General features: G+C 35.9%; 2 protein-coding genes across 2 annotated transcripts; both read left to right on the top strand.

Annotated features, from left to right (window-relative positions):
• Positions 1–5,421: 5,421 nt before the first annotated feature.
• On the top strand, positions 5,422–8,369 carry krt94 (keratin 94). The gene is made up of 8 exons (XM_056467959.1): positions 5,422–5,940; positions 6,188–6,270; positions 6,726–6,882; positions 6,965–7,126; positions 7,212–7,337; positions 7,704–7,924; positions 8,022–8,035; positions 8,126–8,369. The coding sequence occupies exons 1-8, from the start codon at positions 5,473–5,475 to the stop codon at positions 8,188–8,190; spliced, it is 1,296 nt and encodes a 431-aa protein (XP_056323934.1). The 5' UTR covers positions 5,422–5,472; the 3' UTR covers positions 8,191–8,369.
• Positions 8,370–17,986: 9,617 nt separating this feature from the next.
• On the top strand, positions 17,987–22,262 carry krt93 (keratin 93). Its single transcript, XM_056468365.1, has 8 exons — positions 17,987–18,639; positions 18,816–18,898; positions 20,636–20,792; positions 20,954–21,115; positions 21,278–21,403; positions 21,534–21,754; positions 21,861–21,874; positions 21,990–22,262. The coding sequence occupies exons 1-8, from the start codon at positions 18,160–18,162 to the stop codon at positions 22,115–22,117; spliced, it is 1,371 nt and encodes a 456-aa protein (XP_056324340.1). The 5' UTR covers positions 17,987–18,159; the 3' UTR covers positions 22,118–22,262.
• Positions 22,263–22,610: the final 348 nt, after the last annotated feature.

The following is a 22,610-nucleotide window of genomic DNA, read 5'->3' on the forward strand; positions in this document are numbered from 1 at the left end:
GACTAAACTAATTGACTAATTTAGGAACTAATGAATGAGGGTGTGTGGTGAGATTTCAGACACTCTGATTAATTTCTTGAAAACAAAGGTTAAATCTGTTACAGTTATGTTCCGTATTTTGTACAGAAATGAGCCGTTAATCATTTAACATATTTTCACTGTAGATTGTTCAGACTTTTACTGTTAAAATCACAGACATTTTTACAGTGTGGGTTGTAGACTCATTATTACTGTGCAGTATGGGTTTGATTAAGTAATACTAGATTTATTAGGTAGATTTATTACTGTTGCGTTATCACATTCACGGGATTACCACAGGACAATTTTATGGAGAATTACATGTCTGTGTTGCACTTCTCAGATCATGTACAGTACATGAAGCTGTCCAAGGTTTCAAACAAGTCTGTCAGCAAAGTAAAATGATTTGACTGATATATAGGTTAGATGCTTGTGGCATTGGCTTTAAATGAAACCTATGTAACACTATAATTGCTGGAAGCCAATATAAAAAAAATGAAAAACATCTTATGCACAGCTTTAGTCATATCATGTGTACTGTGCAAATGCCAGACCTACTATCCAATTTCTGTTAAATAAATATTTTATACATTTTATAAGAAAAAAACCCATGTCAGATTTATAATTTGCCAGTTGTTTAAGCCTGTTCATGTTTATAAATTTGTCACTGAATTAAGTATTACTTAATAGTCACTTTTCTAAATGATTCTAATAATAGACACTCGTTTCACTCGTTTGGCACTTAAGTAGATTATACATTATACCATGATGCATACTATTAATCATAGATCAACCTATATTGAACTAGACTAGCAAGAATACATAACACATAGACTTACATAATACATAAATAATAAACAGACTTCAATAGTGATAGAACAGCAGGCAACTAAAGCAGGTTTTTTTTTTTTCTATTTCCTCTTTTTTAAAAGAAAAGGTATTGAAATAATGCATAGAAAGGGTGTATTTTAGGGTGTCTCTGTTATTTTACACATATTTACTGTAGTAATGTAGTAACATGCAAATAACCCTAGACCTAACCAGCATTCTAACTCACATGGCAAGTACATTCATTCATTCATTTACCTGTAGCTTAGTCCCTAATTTAAGGAACGAACCCTTAACTATTCCAGCATATGTTTTACGCAGCGGATGCCCTTCCAGCCACAACCCAGTACTGGGAAACACCCATACAGTCTCACATTCACACACACTAAAGCCAATTTAGTTTATTCAATTCACCTATAACGCATGTCTCTGGACTGTGGTGAAAACCGGAGCACCCGGAGGAAACCCACATGAACACAGGGGAGAACATGCAAACTCTAAAATGCCAACTTGGCTAGCCGGGACTTGAACCAGTGACCTTCTTGCTGTGAGGCGATAGTGTTAACCACTAAGTCACCGGGCCGCCCTGCAAGTACATGTAATTTTTTAATATTAGTAGTGGTAGATATATCAATATTTACACTGTAAGAGGTACAAAAAATAAAGTATAACTAAATGTAATTGTTTTTCTGAGGTATGAGGGTGTTCTCACAGTATATTTAACATTTGTCTAGAATTAGTGCCCATATTCATTCTAATAGCACCTCAACTTTCACTATGCTGTAAACTATTACCAAATATGTAATAAGAACAGTAAGAGATAAAATAGGTTGGTTACAATAGATGTCTGTACTTGGTGCACTATAGCCATTACCATACCTGAGTTAAAGCTGGTACTCGCCTGGACAGAACATCCAATTTAATTCATTTTTATGAGTAATTACAGTTATCAACTCTCCCACAAACTTTCTAAGACTAGCTCATACAGCAGAGAGAGAGAGAGGAGAGAGGTGGAGTTCTGTTTATACAGTGAGTCATGAATGTAAGTCACCCAGACTAATGCCTTCACAACAGACAGAGAGAAAAGAACAGAACAAGCAAATCTGAAGTCATGCAGATGCATGCTCACAGTAAATGCTCTAAAATGTTTTATTATATCTTAAAATAATTGAGGCTGTATTATTGCAATGTCCAGTTGCAGCTTGTAGTAAAACTTTCCTAGATATCCAGCGGGCACCTTGATGTCAAAACAACACGAAAATATGCCAAAAATGCAAATCGATTTGATGTCAGTTGGCTAATTTGATGTCAAAATGATATCAGATAGACAACTCACATTAACATCTAACATTTTGTTTCTCTAAAATGCATATAAACTACGTCAATGTCCAAACAACAGCAAATTGACATCTAACGTCAAAAATCTGTTTCAGGACAGTCCTTTAATTGATTTTTGAAGCCAATGTTACATGTAAATTTCATGTTGTTTTGACATCAAGGTAGCTTCTATGCATTATAGGGATACAAAAATCCAGTGTAAAATGGGAATTGAAGCATTTAGGTGAATAAAACCATTTCTTATATTATAATACTTTTAGGGTCATTATTTTGGTGATCAAAAGGGCATCAATGTGGGGATGTCAAATGGATGTCAAGGTTTGGCACCAAATCGATTTGCATGTTTTGCATGTATTTTGACATGCTTTTTGATGTCATTTTGACATAAGGTGCCCACTGAGATAGTTAACTGCAATACTTGATTCTGATTGGTCAACAGCAGTCAAATATGTCTTTATAATGACCTCCAGATTGAACAAGGTGAGTGTCAGTACATTTTTAAAGATATTTTTCACCTTTTCAGGGTTTATTTTATAACTCAAACATTCAGTTTAGTTTGCTCTAACAAAGTTTCAAAATATCTGTTCTTGAGAACAGAAATTTTACCCCACCTCTATTGTTCATCAGTGAGGATTCCAAGTTGAAGCAAAGTTAAGTGGGTGGTGGTGAAATGTTTAGATGATGTCACATCCCCCCCTCAGGGAGCCGACAATCAAGAAAAATCCTCTGCAAACATCAGCAGAAACATACTAATACAGTTTAACACCACCACCCATGCTGCCTAGATTGGATAAATCTAACCAAATAACAGACTTTAACATCAAGTGCATGTTTTAAAAAAGGCTGCTAAATTACAAACCTTAAAACAAGCACAAATCTTTGAAGCTCCCGGCCCTGTTACTGCTCAGAGCTCATACTAGTGAATGCACTCCATTCATTACTTGTGCTTGCTTAGACAAGCATAGCATTGACCAAATAACAATTTGATCACCTTAGCAACACCCTGGGAACCAAACAAATCACAAAACTTTGCCAGAAACATTTTACACAGGCAATGAGAAATCATCATTTCCTCTTTCTTTATGTATATGACATATAAACAGTGATGTAAAGTAACAAATTACATATACTCACACTACTGTAATTGAGTAGTTTTTCTCAGAAATTGTAATTTACTAAGTAGTTTTAAAAATGTGTACTTTTACTTTCCCTTGAGTACATTTTTAGTGCCGTATCGGTACTTTTACTCCACTACTTTCCTTCAACCTGCAGTCACTACATTTTTTCTTGTCTATGCAGATTAGAAAAATCACTCCTGTGAGTCATGTCCAATCAAATCACACATAGAAGGTAAATCGCATCATAATGAACTACCTCAAGACATGGGCAATTTATAATTGCAACAAACTGTTTGGAAGCACTAAAAGTGTCCAAGAAGATGTCCAAAATTTATACATGCATTGACCCAGAGAGTGTTAGATGCATGTCACTGAAGAGAAAATGACAGATGTTTACTATCTAATGACCGAAATGGCCTTAAACACCCAGCAGGCACAAGACGTCAACATGACGTTAAATTGAAGTTGTACCCCAATGTCGTGGGGATGTTGCATTTTGTTTGGAAATGAAAATCGTTTTGACATCAAAACTCAATGCCAGGCCGCTGTCAATGTCTAACATCCAACCTAAAATCAACCAAATATCAAGATGTTGAATCGAAGTTAGATTTTGGTCACTTTCCAACACAACCTAAAATGAACCAAATATCAGTGTCATTTGATGTCATTATTAGTGAACAAAATAACGTTGTCCTTAGATGTTGGCTAGACATTGAATTTTGGTCACTTGATGTCATGACCTAAATCTAACCTAATGTTAACATCTTATGATGTTGTATGCCTGCTGGGCAATAACTAAATGCATTGCAGAATATTACATTTACACACATTCACAAATTACATCAATTAGGGCTACGTTTTACTTATACTTTGAGTAATATTTCCAACAGATACTTTTTCTCTACTTGCACTACATGTTTAAGCAAGTAATGGTTCTTTTACCTAAGTATGATTTTTCAGTACTCTTTCCACCACTGCATATAAACTATAGCCTCGAAAACAAGTGTGTTAAAGCTCAAATAACACTGCACAACATAAATAAGCTCAACCTAATCCTTGTATGAAGAAACAGACATTTTTTCTTTTCAATGTGATTGAATTATCACATTATGTCATAATGCATAATATTTTGATCGGATGTAGTTGAACAAAAAATTATTAGCTGTTTACATGCTGTATTTTTTATATTCTTTTTCAAATATTTACAAAGTGCTGTTTTATGTTAAAATGTGTTTTTATGTTGCTTTTGCCTTTAACTGTTTAATTTCTAATACTCAAAATATATGTAATATGAAATACACAATACAATAAGTCTATGATTATTCTAAAAAAAAGCGTTTTGATTGATTAATTCATTAATTTATTAATACATTTAATTTTATTTTGGCATAAAGCTATTAAAGGCCAGTGAGATATTAAAGGTGGGAAATGTACATAAAAATAACTAAATTATTAAAAGCAAAACCTTACTTAAGTCTACTACTGCACATGATTTTATGTAATTAATGATCATACAACCAACAATGTAATGTAGTGCAATAAACATGCAACAAAAACTGTATTGAAGAAGCATTAAGTTAATCTGAAATGTGTGTTTTAAATAAATACACAATATATTTTAATAAGAAAACAAGATATAGAACAAGTGTTTTATTAGTTTTAAATGGTGACTTTTTATCTCACAGCTGCAACCTGCAAATCAATATTTGAAGTTGTGATGTTTGGTTTTTCCTGACTGCATGCTCAAAAATAAATACTGAATTTAAAACTTTTATGTGTCCTCTCATTACTGGTTATGCGTCTTTGTTCTGTTCCAAACTGACAAAGGGAGTAAAATTGGCACACATCCACAGACACACAAACACACATGTGTGTGTCAGAGTGCCTTCAACCTTACTGCACTCCCTTCATTGAAATCTCAAGGGTGAGAACATTGCAGGAGTTCATAGAGACAGAGACATTCTTTTGCAGTTTCCTCACTAGGGTGGAAACTGAACCCTGGTCCTGGAGTCTCAACATTTCTGAAGGTTGCAGAAGGGTCTGGCACACACCCTCACTCTCCCCTCCCGTCCACAAAGGGCAGGACCCGCCCCCAAGCAACATCTCTATAAGAGAGCCAAGTGGAGTTCGAAGGCACCAATCCTCTTCAGGACAACTGCATCCATCCACCATGTCGATCTCTTTCCAAACGACATCCTCCAAAGGTCCAAAGAGCATGACCTCAGGGTCCATAATCACCAAGACTCTGAGGAGCTCCACAGCCTTTCCTCAAAAAGCCCACAGCGTGTATGGAGGCGGTTTTGGAGGCAGCACTCGCATCTCTACCACCAGAATTGGAGGTGGTGGAGGATACGGTTTTGGTGGTGGACATGGTGGAGGATATGGAGGAGGATATGGTGGAGGATACAGCTCTGGATTCGTCCTCGGAGGGGATGGTGACCACTACCAGCTGAATGAGAAGGCCACCATGCAAAACCTGAATGATCGTCTGGCATCCTACCTGGATAAGGTGCGCTCCCTAGAGGCTGCCAATGCTACTCTGGAGAGGCAGATCCGCGAGTACTATGAGAAGAAGGGACCAGTCGCAGAGAGGGACTACAGCCACTACTGGAACACCATCAAAGACCTGAAGGACAAGGTACAGTGATGATGTCTGAATGAATATTAAGCAAGATTAACAAATCAAGTGCACTAGTTGCTAAATAATAGATTGCACATCATATACCGCTTGAGAATCTGTGCAACACCACACATACTGTTCTAATATAAAAGATAGTTAGAAAAAAATGATAAAAATTGTTACCCATTTGGCATACAATAGTGCAGTTTAAAAACACTGTGCCCCAGTCCTCACAGTTATGTCAATGCTTTTTTTTATATTACAGATCAAAAATGCTACCATCCACAACGCCAACATCCTCCTGCAGATTGACAACTCTAAGCTGGCTGCTGATGATTTCAGGATAAAGTAAGTTCCCTTTAATAATATTTCTCTTTAACCATATGGTATCTTTAAAATCTACATAAAACGGAAGCTACTTTTTTTCTCACATCATGACATACATCCAATTGAGATGCTCCTGAAATGAGAAAAAAGTAGGATGGTGCAGGATTTTATCCTTTGGGAACCGATTGAATCATTGGAAGATAGGCTGATTGGAAGATATGACTGGCAAATGGACAAGAGCAGGGCAGAAATTTAACATGCACTGATAAACATTACACGTGACCAGTAGTAAAGAAAAGTAATTTTGAGGGGGAGGGAAGGATATGGTATTTGATAATAAATCATTAGGGGAAATAATTTTTTACGAAATCATTAAGAACAAGTGCTACTAAGAGTCAATTTTGAGATCAAGTCAACTTTAAGAGATCGAATTTATATTAAAAAAATGATCCTCATCCTGCCTTTGCTCCAACCAGATTCGAGCATGAGTTGGTAATGCGCCAATCTGTGGAGGCTGACATTGGCAACCTGCGCCGCTTGCTTGACCAGACGACACTGACAAAGGCTGACCTGGAGATGCAGATCGAGGGTATGCAAGATGAACTGGCATTTATGAAGAAGAACCACCAGGAGGTTTGTAGTGACAGCTTGCTGTATGTGAAAGGTTTTAGTTTTTTTTTTTGGCTCCTAATGTTTAACTTTTGTGGGTTTACAGGACTTGGCTGCACTGAGGTCTCAGCTGACAGGCACAGTGAACGTCGAAGTTGATGCTGCTCCTCAACAAGATCTGAACAAGGTTCTGGAGGAGATTCGTGCTCATTACGAGAATATCATTCAGAAACATCGCAGGGAACAGGAAGACTGGTTCAAAGACAAGGTAAGGCCTCTTCTGGATCTGCGTTAAATTTATGCTAAAAGATGAGAAATGCTCTCATAATGTATAATTTTCGCCTTATTTTTAGTCGGCAGGTTTGAGCAAAGAAGTGGCCATCAGCACAGAGACCATACAAACAACAAAGACACAGATCACAGATCTACGACGCACCTTGCAAGGCCTGGAGATCGAACTACAGTCTCAACTCAGCATGGTGAGGCAATAATGGAATGCAGGAAGTGCATGGGGGAGAGAGAGAGATTACATTATCTGAACTAAAAGCAGGAAAGGTTTGCATAAGAATTTAAGGAAACATGCCAAGAAGAAGACACAGAAAGGGAGTCAAAGATATATAAAAACAAATGGAGAGGAGAGGGAGATATGTCAAGAATGCTTTGTTTTGTAGAGTCTTCCAAATCCTAGGATATTGGAAAAAGTGCTCTGAAAGTTTTTGTGGACTTTTTCTGATAACCAGCATGTATAAAGGGGTAGTTCTCCCAAAAACTACACTAATAACATTGTTAACATATCCAACATAATTTATTTTGACCTATTTCTGCATGTTTCTTTACTCAAACAGAAAGCAGCACTGGAGAACTCACTGGGAGACACAGAGGCTAGGTACAGTGCTATGCTAGCAAGCTACCAGAACCAAATCAACATGCTGGAAGGTGAGTTGGCTCAGTTGAGAGCTAGCATTGAGCAACAGGCACGAGATTACACACTGTTGCTGGACATCAAGACTCGTCTGGAGCAGGAGATCGCCACCTACAGGAGCCTCCTGGAAAATCAGGACATTAAGTAAGTTTTTGTCAAAAGTAGTGGTTCATGGATTACATTACAAAAATCTAATCGTAGAATTGCCTCACTAATGTATATTTTCTTTTTCTTCTTCCAGGACTCAAGTACCAGGTGATGAACATTTCTCTTTACGCACACATGTTGTTTTAGGTACTATAGAGAATTGTGCATTCTGAATCTTGTGTCTCTCTCTGCTTTCAGGTGGAACTGTCACCATCACCACCACCACCACAGGAGGAACATCAGTCCAGCAGCGTTCCTTCTAAAGGCTAAATAACATGCTGACAGCAATGCTTTATGAGACAGAACACATAGATTTGGTTCTGAATGTGTACTGAAAGTATTAGGGGAAAAGTGTTACTGAAAGTAAAATAGATGTATTTTGTGTGTGTGTGTGTGTGTGTGATAAACATGTCTCTGAAAATAAAGCTGCTGTCAAGAATTATTTTTGAATATTGCATTATTGTTTTTATTTCCTTCAGAAGTGGTGAATATTTTGAGCCATATGAGTTCACATACAGCTTTACCATACCATTCATTTATTTTATTTTTGCTTAGTCCCTTTATTCATCAGGGGTCGCCACAGCAGAATGAACCACCAACTTATGTTTTACGCAGTGGATGGCCTTTCAGCCACAACCCAACACTGGGAAACACCGATTCACTCCTACATTCACACTCATATACTAAAGCCATTTTAGCTTACCCAATTCACCTATACAGCATGTCTTTGGACTGTGGGGGAAACCGGAGCACCTGGAGGAAACCAACGCGAACACGGGGAAAACATGCAAACTCCAAACAGAAATGACAACTGACCCAGCTGGGGCTGGAACCAGCGACCATCTTGCTGTGTGGAGATCGTGCTACCTACTGTTCCACCGTGACACCTATACCATACCATATACAATAAAATCTTTACTGAAAACAACAAGAAAAGAGAGACGGGATTTTCTCAGTGTCACTCAAGGGTGCTTTCCACAAAGGCCTCACAATAATATTGAATATGTTGCCTGGCAACAAATCCATTACAAAAGGAAGGTCAAAAAGCTGGCTGGCCATCGACTTCCTCTTTATCAGTAAAAACATTTGACCCTCATAAACAATTGCAATTGTGTAAACTGGAACAAAGAAAATGTAATGCATATGGAGAGGAAATTATGCACAAAACATGCACAAACTAAAACTGGAACATCTGGAAAGAAGTATATTTAAGTAAAAAAATTGATAAATGAAAGGGCTGTTAACTGTGTGTGTGTTCTGTGTCTTGACTTTAGTTGCTAATATTAACCACAAATCTGTTCTTATGTGACATGCATGATATAACAGGTCTTATAATGACCAGCAATCTTCATAAAGACACAAGAACAATAAGAGTTAGTGAAATCTACACTCTCAGAACAAATGGTATAATGTTGAAACAAAGAAGATACAAACCCTTGTCACTGGGGCAGTACCTTTTTATGGGACAGAATTGTACCTTAGAAAAAGAAACAAATTTGTACCATTGCAGTTTGTACCATTGCAGTTTGTTTAAGGACATGATTTGTACCATGGGAAACCCAAAATGTACCTTTGGTTTTTAAAATCTGCAGATACAATATTGTACCTTCATCAAAGGTAAAAATCTGATGCATAAAGGTACCACTACAGTGACAAGACACTTTGTACCTTAACAGTGTCAAATGAGTTTCTTCAAGAACTATTTAAAGGTGTTTTGTTCACTCTCAGAAATAAAGGTATGCTAGCTGTCACTGGGGTGGTACCTTTTCAGAAGGTACATGTTTGCACTTAAAGGGTATATATTGGTACATCAAATGTATATACTTGTACCTACTAATTTTAAGAGGTTTAATTTTAACACTTTTGTACTTTAAGGTGCTAATATGTACCCATGAGGTATTAATATGGACCTTTTAGGTACAAATTTGTACCTTTCGAAAAGGTACCACCCCAGTGACAGCTCGCATACCTTTATTTCTGAGAGTGTTATGTCCAAATGCGTCAATTTATTTTCAGTAAAGATAAAGCATCAAATACATTTTTAAACAATATTTTTTTAAACACACCTTTTTGTAAATGCACCTTTTCAATTTACAATATAAAAATACTTTAACATAAATCAAAAGATCTATGTTTTCTAAAACTTTCACAACACTTTTCACAAAAATGTTACAGAAATACATTCTCCCATGTCCAATATAAAACCTTTTATTTCTCCAGTTTTCACACAATACCTTTGTAATAAAAGTTCATTTAATTTACTTAATTTTAAAATAGAAACAGAATTATGCAAAAGTATTGTAACGAGATATGCATGATTAGTGCACGGTTATGTTTAATTAGTTTTACAACACTTAAATGTCTGCATAAACACTTTGCATATGCAGGACTTTTGCCAGCTCACGTGCGTAGTGGAAAGCAAATGCCAAAAGGTGCGGATATCAATAATGAAATTGCATTTATCCGAAAATTCTCACAAAAAATGTTTATTAAAAATGCCTTAAATGTTTAGTGTAAAATTCCTACTGTATAGTTTTGTTTTATCAGTTGTTTTGTTTAATAGAACTTAATTATTCATGTTTATGAGTTTCTTTAAACATATGCTTTTAAATGATGATTCATGTTTTAATATGGAAATTATTCCTAAAATCCCTTTGACTTTCCAGTAATATTTATTTTCATATATTGTAATAAAGAAGGAGTTGTCCAACACTTATGTACTTTTTTATGAGAACAATTGTGTACTTTCATTTCAATTATACCATAAAAGGTACAGAACAGTATTATAACTTTTACAAAGGTACAAAATTGTTCCTGAAGGAACATTATTTGTACCACCGTGTACCTTTTTTTCTGAGAGTGTAGAGTGAAAAAATAGTCCAAAACTAACATTTGGAACTATGTCTCTACATGAAATTCAGACTCATTGGCAGACAAAGGTGTGGCATTACTTTTGCTCAAATACAGACTAAAGAGATGTGCTGAGATTTCACTGTTTAATTTGTACTAGTTCTGTTGATATCAGGGAATGAATCAGAGTTTAAACTGAGTTATCATCTGTCCAAAAAAAGAGAATAAAACAAGTTGCTGCAATTTGGCTGTCAGCTGGGTGTGGTGTGGCAATAACCAAAAAATGAGTGGTAGTGCATTGCTCAGCGTTCCTTTCATCTATGATATAACCAAATCTTGCATCAAATTCTTCAGAATACCTGTTTACAACCCATTCTCATTCTGAGGAAGAACTGAATGTCTTTCTGTTCTTTAACGGTTTTCAGTTTTGTTTTTTACTTTTACATTTAGGCATTTAGCAGACACTTTAATCCAAAGCGATTTACAATGATTAAATTATCAAGTGATTTTTTAGCCAGATTTAACTGAATTGAGTCTTTCATCCATTCTGAAATGTCCTTTGGGCTGAGTGAGAACTACTGTAGGATCATACAGATAAATGAGACATATAGAGCTGTGTTGCTTCAGCATTGCAATGGTATGAAAAAAAAAAATTTTTAAATGATGTGACCCAGCAATGTAAATGAATGGGTTCAAAAACTGATCCTTGAGGTACCCCTGTGAACAGCCTTGGATATCCCCTCATCTCCAGGCAACCTTGAAATGTCTTGTTGTAAGAAGGATTATAATAGCTGGAAAGAGCTATCTGTTACTTTAATCTTGATGTAAATTGTTTGCTTACCTATGTTAATGTATCATAATGCTTTTATACAGGAATCACAATCACAGGAAACAATGTATCACACTTGAATGTTGATGATCATGCCCAGTTGGAAGTTGGATATCTGCACACTCTGGGATTTTCTGCACAAACACATTTGTTGTCAAACACAAACTGTTCTCACACAGCTCAACAACAGCCAATTAGGCTTGGAGAAATGACTTATACGTTACATTTGGAGTGAATTAGGTACTGTTTAAAAACAAACTTGAGCAGTTTGACAAAATCTGGCCTCCTTTTATTTATTACTTGACAAAAACCTTTTGGACTAATGCATCATTTTATGTAATGTTTTAATATTCCTTTTCATCATACTCTGTTGTTCAAACAGGGCTTTATAAACAAGTTTTTGAGAATGGCTTATTGTGTGGGTGGCTTTTTATTTATTATTATTATTATTATTATTATTATTATATTTTTCAGTTTTTTTTTCTCTTTCTTTGATTATGTAATATGTGAACAACATCCAGTTGAAATCATAATTATTAGCCCCCCTTTGAATTTTTTTTCTTTTTTAAATATTTCCCAAATTATGTTTAACAGAGCAACGAAATTTTCACAGTGTGTCTGATAATATTTTTTCTTCTAGAAAAAAAGTCATATTTGTTTTATTTCTGCAAGAATAAAAGCAGTTTTTAATTTTTTAAAAACCATTTTGAGGTCAAAATTATTAGCCCCTTTAAGCTATTTTTTTTTCGACTGTCTGCAGAACAAACCATCATTTACAATAACTTGCCTAATTACCTTAACCTGTCTAGTTAACCTAATTAACCTACTTAAGCCTTTAAATGTCACTTTAAGCTGTATAGAAATGTCTTGTAAAATATCTAGTCAAATATTATTTACTGACATCATGGCAAAGATAAAAGAAATCATTTATTAGAAATGAGTTATTAAAACTATTATGTTTAGAAATGTGTTGAAAAAAATCTTCTCTTCGTTAAACAGAAATTGGGGAAAAAAATAAACAGGGGAGCTAATAATTAAGAAGGGGGGAAGTGGGGCTAATAATTTTGACTTCACCTGTATGTAAAACAGAGAATCATTTTCCTGAATCTTTGTCTTCAATAAAAAACTCATTTGACAAAAATGAAGATAAATTTAGACAGAAAAATTAGATAGGCAAGAAAAGTATCTGCAGAGTCCTAAAATACAGTTTAAATTGTTTAATAAGGGCCCAGAAATCTATAAGCAGAACTTATATTTGACATAATTTGTGATAGTCATGAACAGAAAAACAGCTATACCTTTCTTTATTGCATTATTCACGTTTAAAACTGTCTCCAAAGAGGTTTAAAATGCTTAAAATAGGGAGTTGCAAGCAGCACCTTCTATATCAACTGATGACCACTTTCATGGGATTCTTCATCACTCAAAAGTGATGTTTCTAAATCAAACACTTAACAATTTTATCACCCTTATATGAAACGTCGCCACAGCGGAATGAACCGACAACTTATCCAGCACATGTTTCATGCAGCGGATGCCCTTCCAGTGTGAACACTCATTCACACTCATACACTACGGACAATTTAGCCTACCCAATTGACCTGTACCGCATGTCTTTGGACTGTGGGGGAAACTGGAGCACCCAGAGGAAACCCACGCGAACGCAGGGAGAACATGCAAACATAACCATTGTATTTACTACAAATAAAACAACACATTATTGTATTATTTGCAAATAATCTGGGGTTTTGCTACCCTTTAACCATAATTTTGCCATTGTATTTGAATTAAAACTGTGCTTTAACAAATGTTAATAAACGGTAATCAATGCATGAATTACAAAAAACAGGAATACACGTGTACTACAATAGTAACCATAAGGTTTATAAGGTTTTATATCATGCTCTGTGCAATGTTTAAATTAAACATTGGAGAAAAAAGTTATTAGCATTGTCAGAAAGAATCTGTGGACTTTTATAATTGTTGTTTCTAAGCAGAATTTGGCAATAAATAAAAAAAACTAATGAATGAATGAATAAATGAATAAACAAATATGCAGATTTTGGCTGAATTGCTTTTAAGTTAACTTATTGTTGAGGCCCAATTAAAGGTTTATTAAATATTACATCCAAATTAAAGGTAAATAAAAAATACAGATTGTATTGTAAATCATGTAAACCTTTGCATATTATTCAATAATAACGCTGCAATGAATATTAAAATGGAATAAATGTATATTACATTTGCAAAAGTAAATAAATCTGTAGAAATCTGAAGCTGTATCTTTTCTCTTTTGCAACATTACATTTCAAAGCTGTGATTCAGCCATCTTTCATAACTGGCACAGCCTTCTGTAGAAGTGCAGTTATCCTGACTTGACCTAATGTAATTATCGAAGGCATCTTTTTACTTTGGGAGTGTAAAATGGAACAATAATTTATAAACCTATAGGCTACAAAAGGCCATGACCATGCCTGCTTAGCTCCTTCCAACATTTTAAATATCTATTTTTGCAACTTAAAGGGTTAGTTCAGCCATAAATTTAAAAAAAGTGGTTCTAAGTTACATTTCAGTTGAACACAGAACAACATGTTTTGAAAAATGTTAATCCATGCAAAAAATAACAATATGTCAATGGCTGTTTTTTTAAAGATTCTTCAGTATATCTTCCTTTGTGTTCAACAGAAAAAAAAAATCTCAAACAAGATTGGAATATGCCCAAGTAAAGGGTGAGTAAATTACAGAATGTTCTGTTTTGAGTGAACTATCTGTTTTTAAGTTAAAGTAAAATGTGGCACTGATGAAACATTCATTCATTCATTTTCTTTTCGACTTAGATTGCCGACTGATAAAACAAACATATAATACTCCACCCAAAATATGAACGCAAATAAAAAGTCTGCGTCTCTCTGTATCGCTCAGGCTGCACTGCAGTGTCTATTCACAGGCGCGAACCCACTACTGATCGGCACGGGGGCTTTGACCTGCTCCGTCTCCGACCTGGGCCGGTTCACTCCTCCTTAGACGACCTGGTGGTCCCGAGCTCCCTCAGGAACACCATATCGATACCAAACTTAGTGCGGACACCCGATCGACATAGTCCACTGCAGCCCAGAAGCCCTGAGCTCAAGCGATCCGCAGCCTCAGCCTCCCAGTAACTTGGATTACAGGCTCGCGCCACTGAACCCGGCGAGAGGTGAGAGAATCAGAGCTGTGGAGAATCTGATCATCACAGCGACCTCTAGTGGAGGAAACCTGAATGTTTGCAACCATGTTATATGTTATGATATGGTCCAAGATAACCCCTTCTCTTTGGTAGTTTATCAAAGGTTAAGTGGTAAATTAGCTATATCAAATAACACAAAAAATCAAGCGGTCAAACAACTGCTTAAATTCTCTAAATTTCCACCAGATAATACCACTCAATATTGTTTGGTGTTCACTCATTTGGTGACACATGTTTACTGGTTAAACAAGGATTCATTTCCCATTTGAATATAGATTTGAAAATGATTACGTAAAATAACCTAATGATACCTAATTTACATTTTTTGAAGCACTGTAAATAAAAACATTGTTTTATATTTAACATCCACAGAATAAAGGACATAATAAATACTATTAGAATAACACACAGTGTATGCATAATTATTATACAAGCCCCTTTTATGATCATAGTTACGCTTGTATTTGATACCCTTGTATTTTGTTTATAAGTATTCACTAAAAAGCGACTTTTAACTGGGATTGAACGTGGTTTTGCATTCATAACTAGGCAGATTTTATTTGATTATCAGATTATATTAAAATGTAATTAGCACTCAGGTGTCACAAACTGATAAATGTCTACAAGAAATTTGCAATAGAAACTTCCAAAAACAAGCCAAACTATTGGAAAAGAGATGCAGAGCAACTAATAAAAACAATAAATAAATAAAAACAGGCTGATAAAAAAAAATAATTTAAGAATTTCATTTAATAAAGTTTGTTGTTAAATCAAGAATTAACCTATAGGAGGACCTGTTTAATCTACACTACTACCTTTTGTCCAAAAAACTGCAGTCATTTAGAGTGTCCATGCAGGCGTACAAGGTGCAGACCCCCATAATACTCTAAAACTGAACTGCAATAACTTAGATAAATTTTTTAAACGTTTTATGAACAGATAGATTGAGAGTGAGTTTAAAATATCCAGCACCAGCTCAAGTCAAAGCATGATGGTGAGGAAAGACACCTTTCAGGGTAAACTTTAGACTTATAAACTCCCAAAGCTACTGCCACATAACAGAAGATAAATTCTTTTGACAGTGGTACTAATGAAAATTGTGGGTCCCTCCATTTACATTTTTGGACCATTTTTACCAGCAAATGAATCTTGAATGCACAAATATGCGAGGCATTTTTTTTAACTTCCTTTTAAACAAAATACATTACTTAATAATAATGATAAACAAAATTTATTGTTGTTCTGAAAATGTATGTATTTTGGAATTGGTCAAATTTTTTTGGGAATTTTGTCTTGGAAATTATAATTATGCACGCACTTTATATCATTATTTAGGCTATAGTTTTCTAATTTTATTTTACCCATAAGGGTTTTTATGTTGTGTTGCTTTGTGCTGTTTATTTCACATGCTAAAGTGTACTAATACATCTCCAACATTGGGCCTGAATAAATCTTTAAAGTGATAATAGCTTATGTTTTCATTTTATTTTAATAAGGTAGTTTGTTTAAAATGGTCAAAGAACAAAAAAAGTCTGCGTCTCTCTGTGTTGCTCAGGCTGCATTGCAGCATCTATTCACAGGTGTGAACCCACTAGTGATTGGCACGGGGGCTTTGACCTGCTCTGTTTCCAGCCTGTGCCAGTTCACTCCTCCTTAGACAACCTGGTGGTCCCGAGCTACCCCAGGAACACCATATTGATACCAAACTTAGTGCAGACACCCGATCGACATAGTCCACTGCAGCCCAGGAGCCCTGAGCTCAAGCAATCTGCAGCCTCAGCCTCCCAGTAACTTGGATTACAGGCACGCGCCACTGAACCCGGCAAGAACTGAGAGAATCAGAGCTGTGGAGAATCTGGTCATCAGAGCGACCTCTAGTGGAGGAAAACTGAATGTTTGCTACAGTTATGCTTATAATCCAAGATAACACCCTCTCTTTGGTAGTTTATCAAAAATTGACTGGTAAATCATTTAGTAGCTACATCAAACAGAATACTATTAAGCCTCTGATGGAGGAAAATTGACTAGAAAGGATAAACTAAAGCTTTTCTACTATTTTCAAAGGCAAGTGAAACATTTATTCATAAACACTTTAGAAATCTTGCTTCAAGTTGATTTAGCACAACAGGCCTACAAAAACCACATTGCCCAAATTTGTATTAGTTTAACCTATGCCTTTTTTGACCTTTTCATTAATCACTCAGCTGGTTTGGTTGTTAATTCTGCTTTGTAAGAAAACTTCTCACCATTGTACACCAGTCCTTGCTGGATAAACTTGCATGCATAAATGATTTCTGAAGTAAAGGAAAGGTTTGGGCATACTTGGGAGACACTCATGCTTTGGTCACACTTTATTTTGATGGTGTGTTTGTTGAATTTAAGTTACATTGCATCTACATGCCAACTAATTCTCATTTGATTATAAGTAGGCTGTTAGGTTGGGGTTATTGTTGGGGTTAGGGTTAGTGTAAGTTGACATGTACTTGCAAAGTTTCTTATAGTCAGTTAAATGTCTGTTGAAGGAGCAGTATCAACAGATATTAAGCATCATGGTACTTTTACTCAAATGGACCATCAAAATATAGTTACCCATGCTTTTGCTAGTACATATGAATACTTCAATTTAGAATCAGCTTCTAACCACTTTTAAACCACTGGACCAAAAATAAAAAAATAAATAATAATAATAATAAAAAAGATATAATTAAATCTAAAATTCTAAACCAGGCTCCAAAATTTCCAGGCTGGTCCGTGTGACCTGTAAAAGGGTGGTGAAACTGCCACCGATGATCTCACATCACCTCAGGGAGTTACCTGTCAGCCAAATCCTTCTTTATTATTATTAAGATGGTAAGTTTATAAAACTCATATCCTTGCATGACTGGCTCAACCTTCTTTTCCTGCCTCTAACTGTCAAATGGATTTCCTTTGCTGGCACAAAATGCAATTAAAAAATGCACAAATGCTAGTAACACATTGAACCTGCTTATCTTATTGCACTCCCTTAATTGTAGTCTCTAGAGTGAACACATTTTCATAGTACATGCAGTCAACATAAATTCCATTGCAGTTTCCTCACTAGGGTGGAACCTTAATACTGGTCTTTAAGTTTCATCTCTGCTGGTGGTGACAGCTGGGTCTGACACACACACTCTCTCACACACACCCTACCTCCATCACCAACCCACGAAGTGCAGGAGCCGCCCTGGATCTCCATCTCTATAAGAGGTCAGAACTGGACTCATAGGTGCCATCCTCGCCAGGACAACTCTAACGGTTTCCTGCAGTATCCTCTCTGGGTTCATCTCATCTCCGTATCCATCCACCATGTCGCTCTCTGTTCGCTCAACATCCTCCAAAGGTCCCAAGACCGTGACCTCAAAATCCATAGTCACTAAGAGTCGTGGAGGTTCGACATCCTTTCCACATAAAGCCTACAGTGTGTATGGAGGTGGTTTTGGAGGAAGCACCCGTATCTCCTCTACTAGAATTGGAGGCGGTGGAGGATATGGTTTTGCAGGAGGACACAGTGGAGGATATGGGGGAGGTTATGGTGGAGGATATGGTGGACCACTTTCCATATGCGTAATGCCTTCTAGCGGCCTTGGGGATTTCCAGCTGAATGAGAAGGCCACTATGCAGAACCTGAATGATCGTCTGGCGTCCTACCTGGATAAGGTGCGCTCCCTAGAGGCTGCCAATGCCACTCTGGAGAGGCAGATCCGTGAGTACTATGAGAAGAAAGGGCCAGTCGCACAGAGGGACTACAGCCAATACTGGAACACCATTAAGGACCTGAAGGACAAGGTACAGTGATGATTTCTTGATGCAAGACGAGCTAAATCTTAGTGTAATGAGATTACCTTGGATGTACTGTAAGATGTGAAAAACAGACTGCAGATAATCGCTTGCTTAGTATTATAATCTGTCTAACCAAATTTTAAAGGTTCTGCTATAATTCATGCAAATGCTCTGTTTTTCAGATCAAAAATGCAACCACACACAACGCCAACATCCTCCTGCAGATCGACAACTCTAAACTGGCTGCTGATGACTTCAGGCTGAAGTAAGATCACTAATGTTATTTAGATACAGACAGTTTCATGAATAAAAGGTTTTAGTTAGTAAATAATAATATTTTCTGTAACTTCATCTTATAAACTGTTAAAAAAATATAAAAGGAACACTTAGAGCTCTATTTTAACAATCTAAAGTGCACCAGTCCTCTTTTCTGCCATGTTGTGCTCCATGGTATATTTGCCATTTACATGACGAACATTGTAAGTAGAAAAACTAAACGCTTCACTAGCGAGAAAATGGTTAAACAGACCATCTGCAGCGTGAGGATAAATAACGAGCCTCCTCCAATCAGCCTCTTTACTTTCTCTTTCTCTCTTTCGTGGATAAGGAAACAGCGTTGTACAATCCACTGAAGACATCTATTAGCCTACATATTTAATTTTGTTTGTTAAGCACAAACATTTGTTTCAAAACTATTTCTAAATTCAGTTATATTTTCCAGCAAACGAATAAATGAACAATAATAATGAAGTGTGGTCAAAAAACAGAGTAAAAACCACAAGTCCTATTCTTATGCCCATATGGTGATGCAAATGTCTCCAAAACTCGACAGGTTGACAAATCTAAACTTGTTTTTAAATATATATAAATATGCATATAATAATACAGCTAATAATAATAACATTATACAAAAGAAAATTGTCATGAGTAAACTGAAAAAAGACCCCCCCCCATTATTTATGTAGAAAATAATATTTTTTTTGTAACATTGTAATCCTTTAATTTTTCATATGTAAAGATATTTGTGTATTGCTGTACATTCTTTGTGTATTAAGCAATGTGTAAGCATTTGGACCGGCATAGGCACATCACTAACGCGCTCTGAGCTGGACTTTAGACCAGCTTTTAGTTGGTCAAAGGAGCAGTCTATTTCAGTTCCTAAAAATCGCAATGGACCAACAATGCACCTTAACACACCTCCTTTATAGACAAGAACACCCATGAGTCCACAAAATGGCACAAATGGATTTGCTATTTAAACAACGTGGTGCAAAATGGAAAAATTAGGGTTGTGTCACGTCTTGCGCCTTATTGCCCCGGGTGTATGATAGGGCCCTTAGAGTTACATTGTGTTGTTTAAGTGTTCCCTTTATTTTTTTGAGTAGTATATATACAATTATAAATATATAATATATAATATATAAAAGATAAATATAATATATATATATAAATATATAATATAATAAAATATAAATATATAAGCTTAACAATTTAACCTAATGATTCACTAAAACATTACTGAAGAATTACAATAAAGTGGTTATTGAACTAAAGACACATATAATAAAGAGATTTTTAATGTTACCATAAATATATATATATATATATATATATATATATATATATATATATATATATATATATATATATATATATATATATATATATATATATATATATATATATATATATATATATATATATATATATATATATGAAATGTATGACCACCAAAATGTTAAGCACCATATTTGTTTTCGGCACTGATAAAAAGAAATGTTTCTGAAAGTTCATATGACTAAAGACATAATGTAGTTGTGCCTCTAGTATATTAAAATATCTTCCTATATTGAGAGTGTCGCATGCAGCCAATATGAATAAAATGAATAAAATAAAATTATTGAATAAAAAAATCTATCTAATCAGTTTTTTAACATCAGTATGTTTATGATATTTGTCATGTTTAATTGTTTATTTCCTATGTGACCTCTCCACCAATCAGATTCGAGCATGAGGTTGTGATGCGCCAGTGTGTAGAATCTGACATCGCTAACCTACGCCGCTTGCTGGACCAGACGAACCTGGCAAAGAACGACCTACAGATGCAGATCAAGGGTCTGGAGGAAGAGCTGGTATTTTTGAAGAAGAACCACCAAGAGGTTTGCATGACAGATTGTACCCATATATTATATTATATTATATTATATTATATTATATTATATTATATTATATTATATTATATTATATTATATTATATTATATTATATTATATTATATTATATTATATTATATTATATTATATTATATTATGGGGTTACAGGAGATGGCTGCACTGAGGTCTCAGCTAACAGGCACAGTGAACGTCGAGGTTGATGCTGCTCCTCAACAAGATCTGAATAAGGTTCTGGAGGAGATTCGTGCTCATTACGAGAACATCATTCAGAAACACCGCAGGGAACAGGAAGCCTGGTTTAAAGAAAAGGTAAGACTTCTGGTTGCTCTCTTGAATCCTATGTTTGTGAATGGCACTGTAGTGCATGGTAGCAGTCAGATTTACTAAATTCAATTTTACTCAAATGTAACCAAAATGTTATGCGATTATTACACTTGATTTCCCCATATGCAATGTTTTTGTCTGTTTTAGACGGCACCATTGAACAAAGAGGTGGCTCACAGTACAGAGACCATCCAAACATCTAGGTCACAGATCACAGAGCTGCGAAACACATTGCAGAGTCTGGAGATCGAGCTACAGTCTCAGCTCAGCATGGTGAGACACAAGTATAACGTAGAGGGAGAAATATTCGCTAAATCATCTGATCAATTATAATGTGGGACTTTAAGATACAGACTAAGGAAGCTTAATTAAGATCATTGTGCCTGTTCTCTTTTTCAAACAGAAAGCAGCACTGGAGCACTCACTGGCAGAAACAGAGGCTAGGTACAGCGCTATGCTAGCAGGATTCCAGAATCAAATCAACAACCTGGAAGCTGAGTTGGCTCAGCTGAGAGCTAGCATAGAACAGCAGGGCCGAGATTACGCCTTGTTGCTGGACATCAAGACTCGTCTGGAGCAGGAGATCGCCACCTACAGGAACCTTCTGGAAAACCAGGACATTAGGTGAGTTCATTTATTGTGTTCAAATCAGCGAGGCATGGACCATGCTTCATTATCTTGCCCTGGAGAAGCTTCACTAAATATTTTTTTTCTTGCCTTTCTTTTGCAGGACTCAAATTCCAGGTAACTGATACCTCTCTTTGCATATTGGTAAGATGTCCGGTTTCAGGCAATGTGTGTTATTATTGACTAATAATGTTTCTCTTTTGTCCTTCCGGGGTCTCAATCTCTGTCTCAGGTGGCTCTCAGTCCGTCTCATCAGGTGGATCTCACTCTGTTTCCTCAGGTGGTTCCCACACAATCTCCACTGGTGGACCAACAATCCAAATAAAGCAAACCACCACCACTTCACACCGTACTTATTAAAGACAGACTGTGCTTTGAGACAGTAGTCAAACACATACACACAAAAGTGTTTTAAATACACATTTATAACCCAAGTCACACGGAAATGCAGTATTTTGAATGAATTAAAAAAAAACATGTAGGCCTACTGCTGTGTTTTGAAAAACCTGTTTCTAGCAATAAAAGTACTGTCCTTAAATATTTAATTTGTGTGTTTTTTTTTCCACCTAACATGGTCTAAAACTTGAATCCACTTTCTATAGATGGAAAATAGACTTATGTGGTACCGTAAGTCTTCATCATGGTACTTTTAACTTCATTGTTACTTGCAGTGCTCCACAATATATCTGTTAGGCATGACTTTGGAACTGAGGATTTATGTGCAGTTCATTCATGGAAACATGGAAAGTCCACACAGAAATGCCAACTGACTCAGCCGAGGATCAAACCAGCGACCTTCTTGCTGTGAGGTGACAGCACTACCCACTGCGCCACCACGTCACCATCATGTGCA

Source organism: Danio aesculapii, chromosome 11, assembly GCF_903798145.1.
Source record: "Danio aesculapii chromosome 11, fDanAes4.1, whole genome shotgun sequence".
NCBI classification, from domain to species: domain Eukaryota; kingdom Metazoa; phylum Chordata; class Actinopteri; order Cypriniformes; family Danionidae; genus Danio; species Danio aesculapii.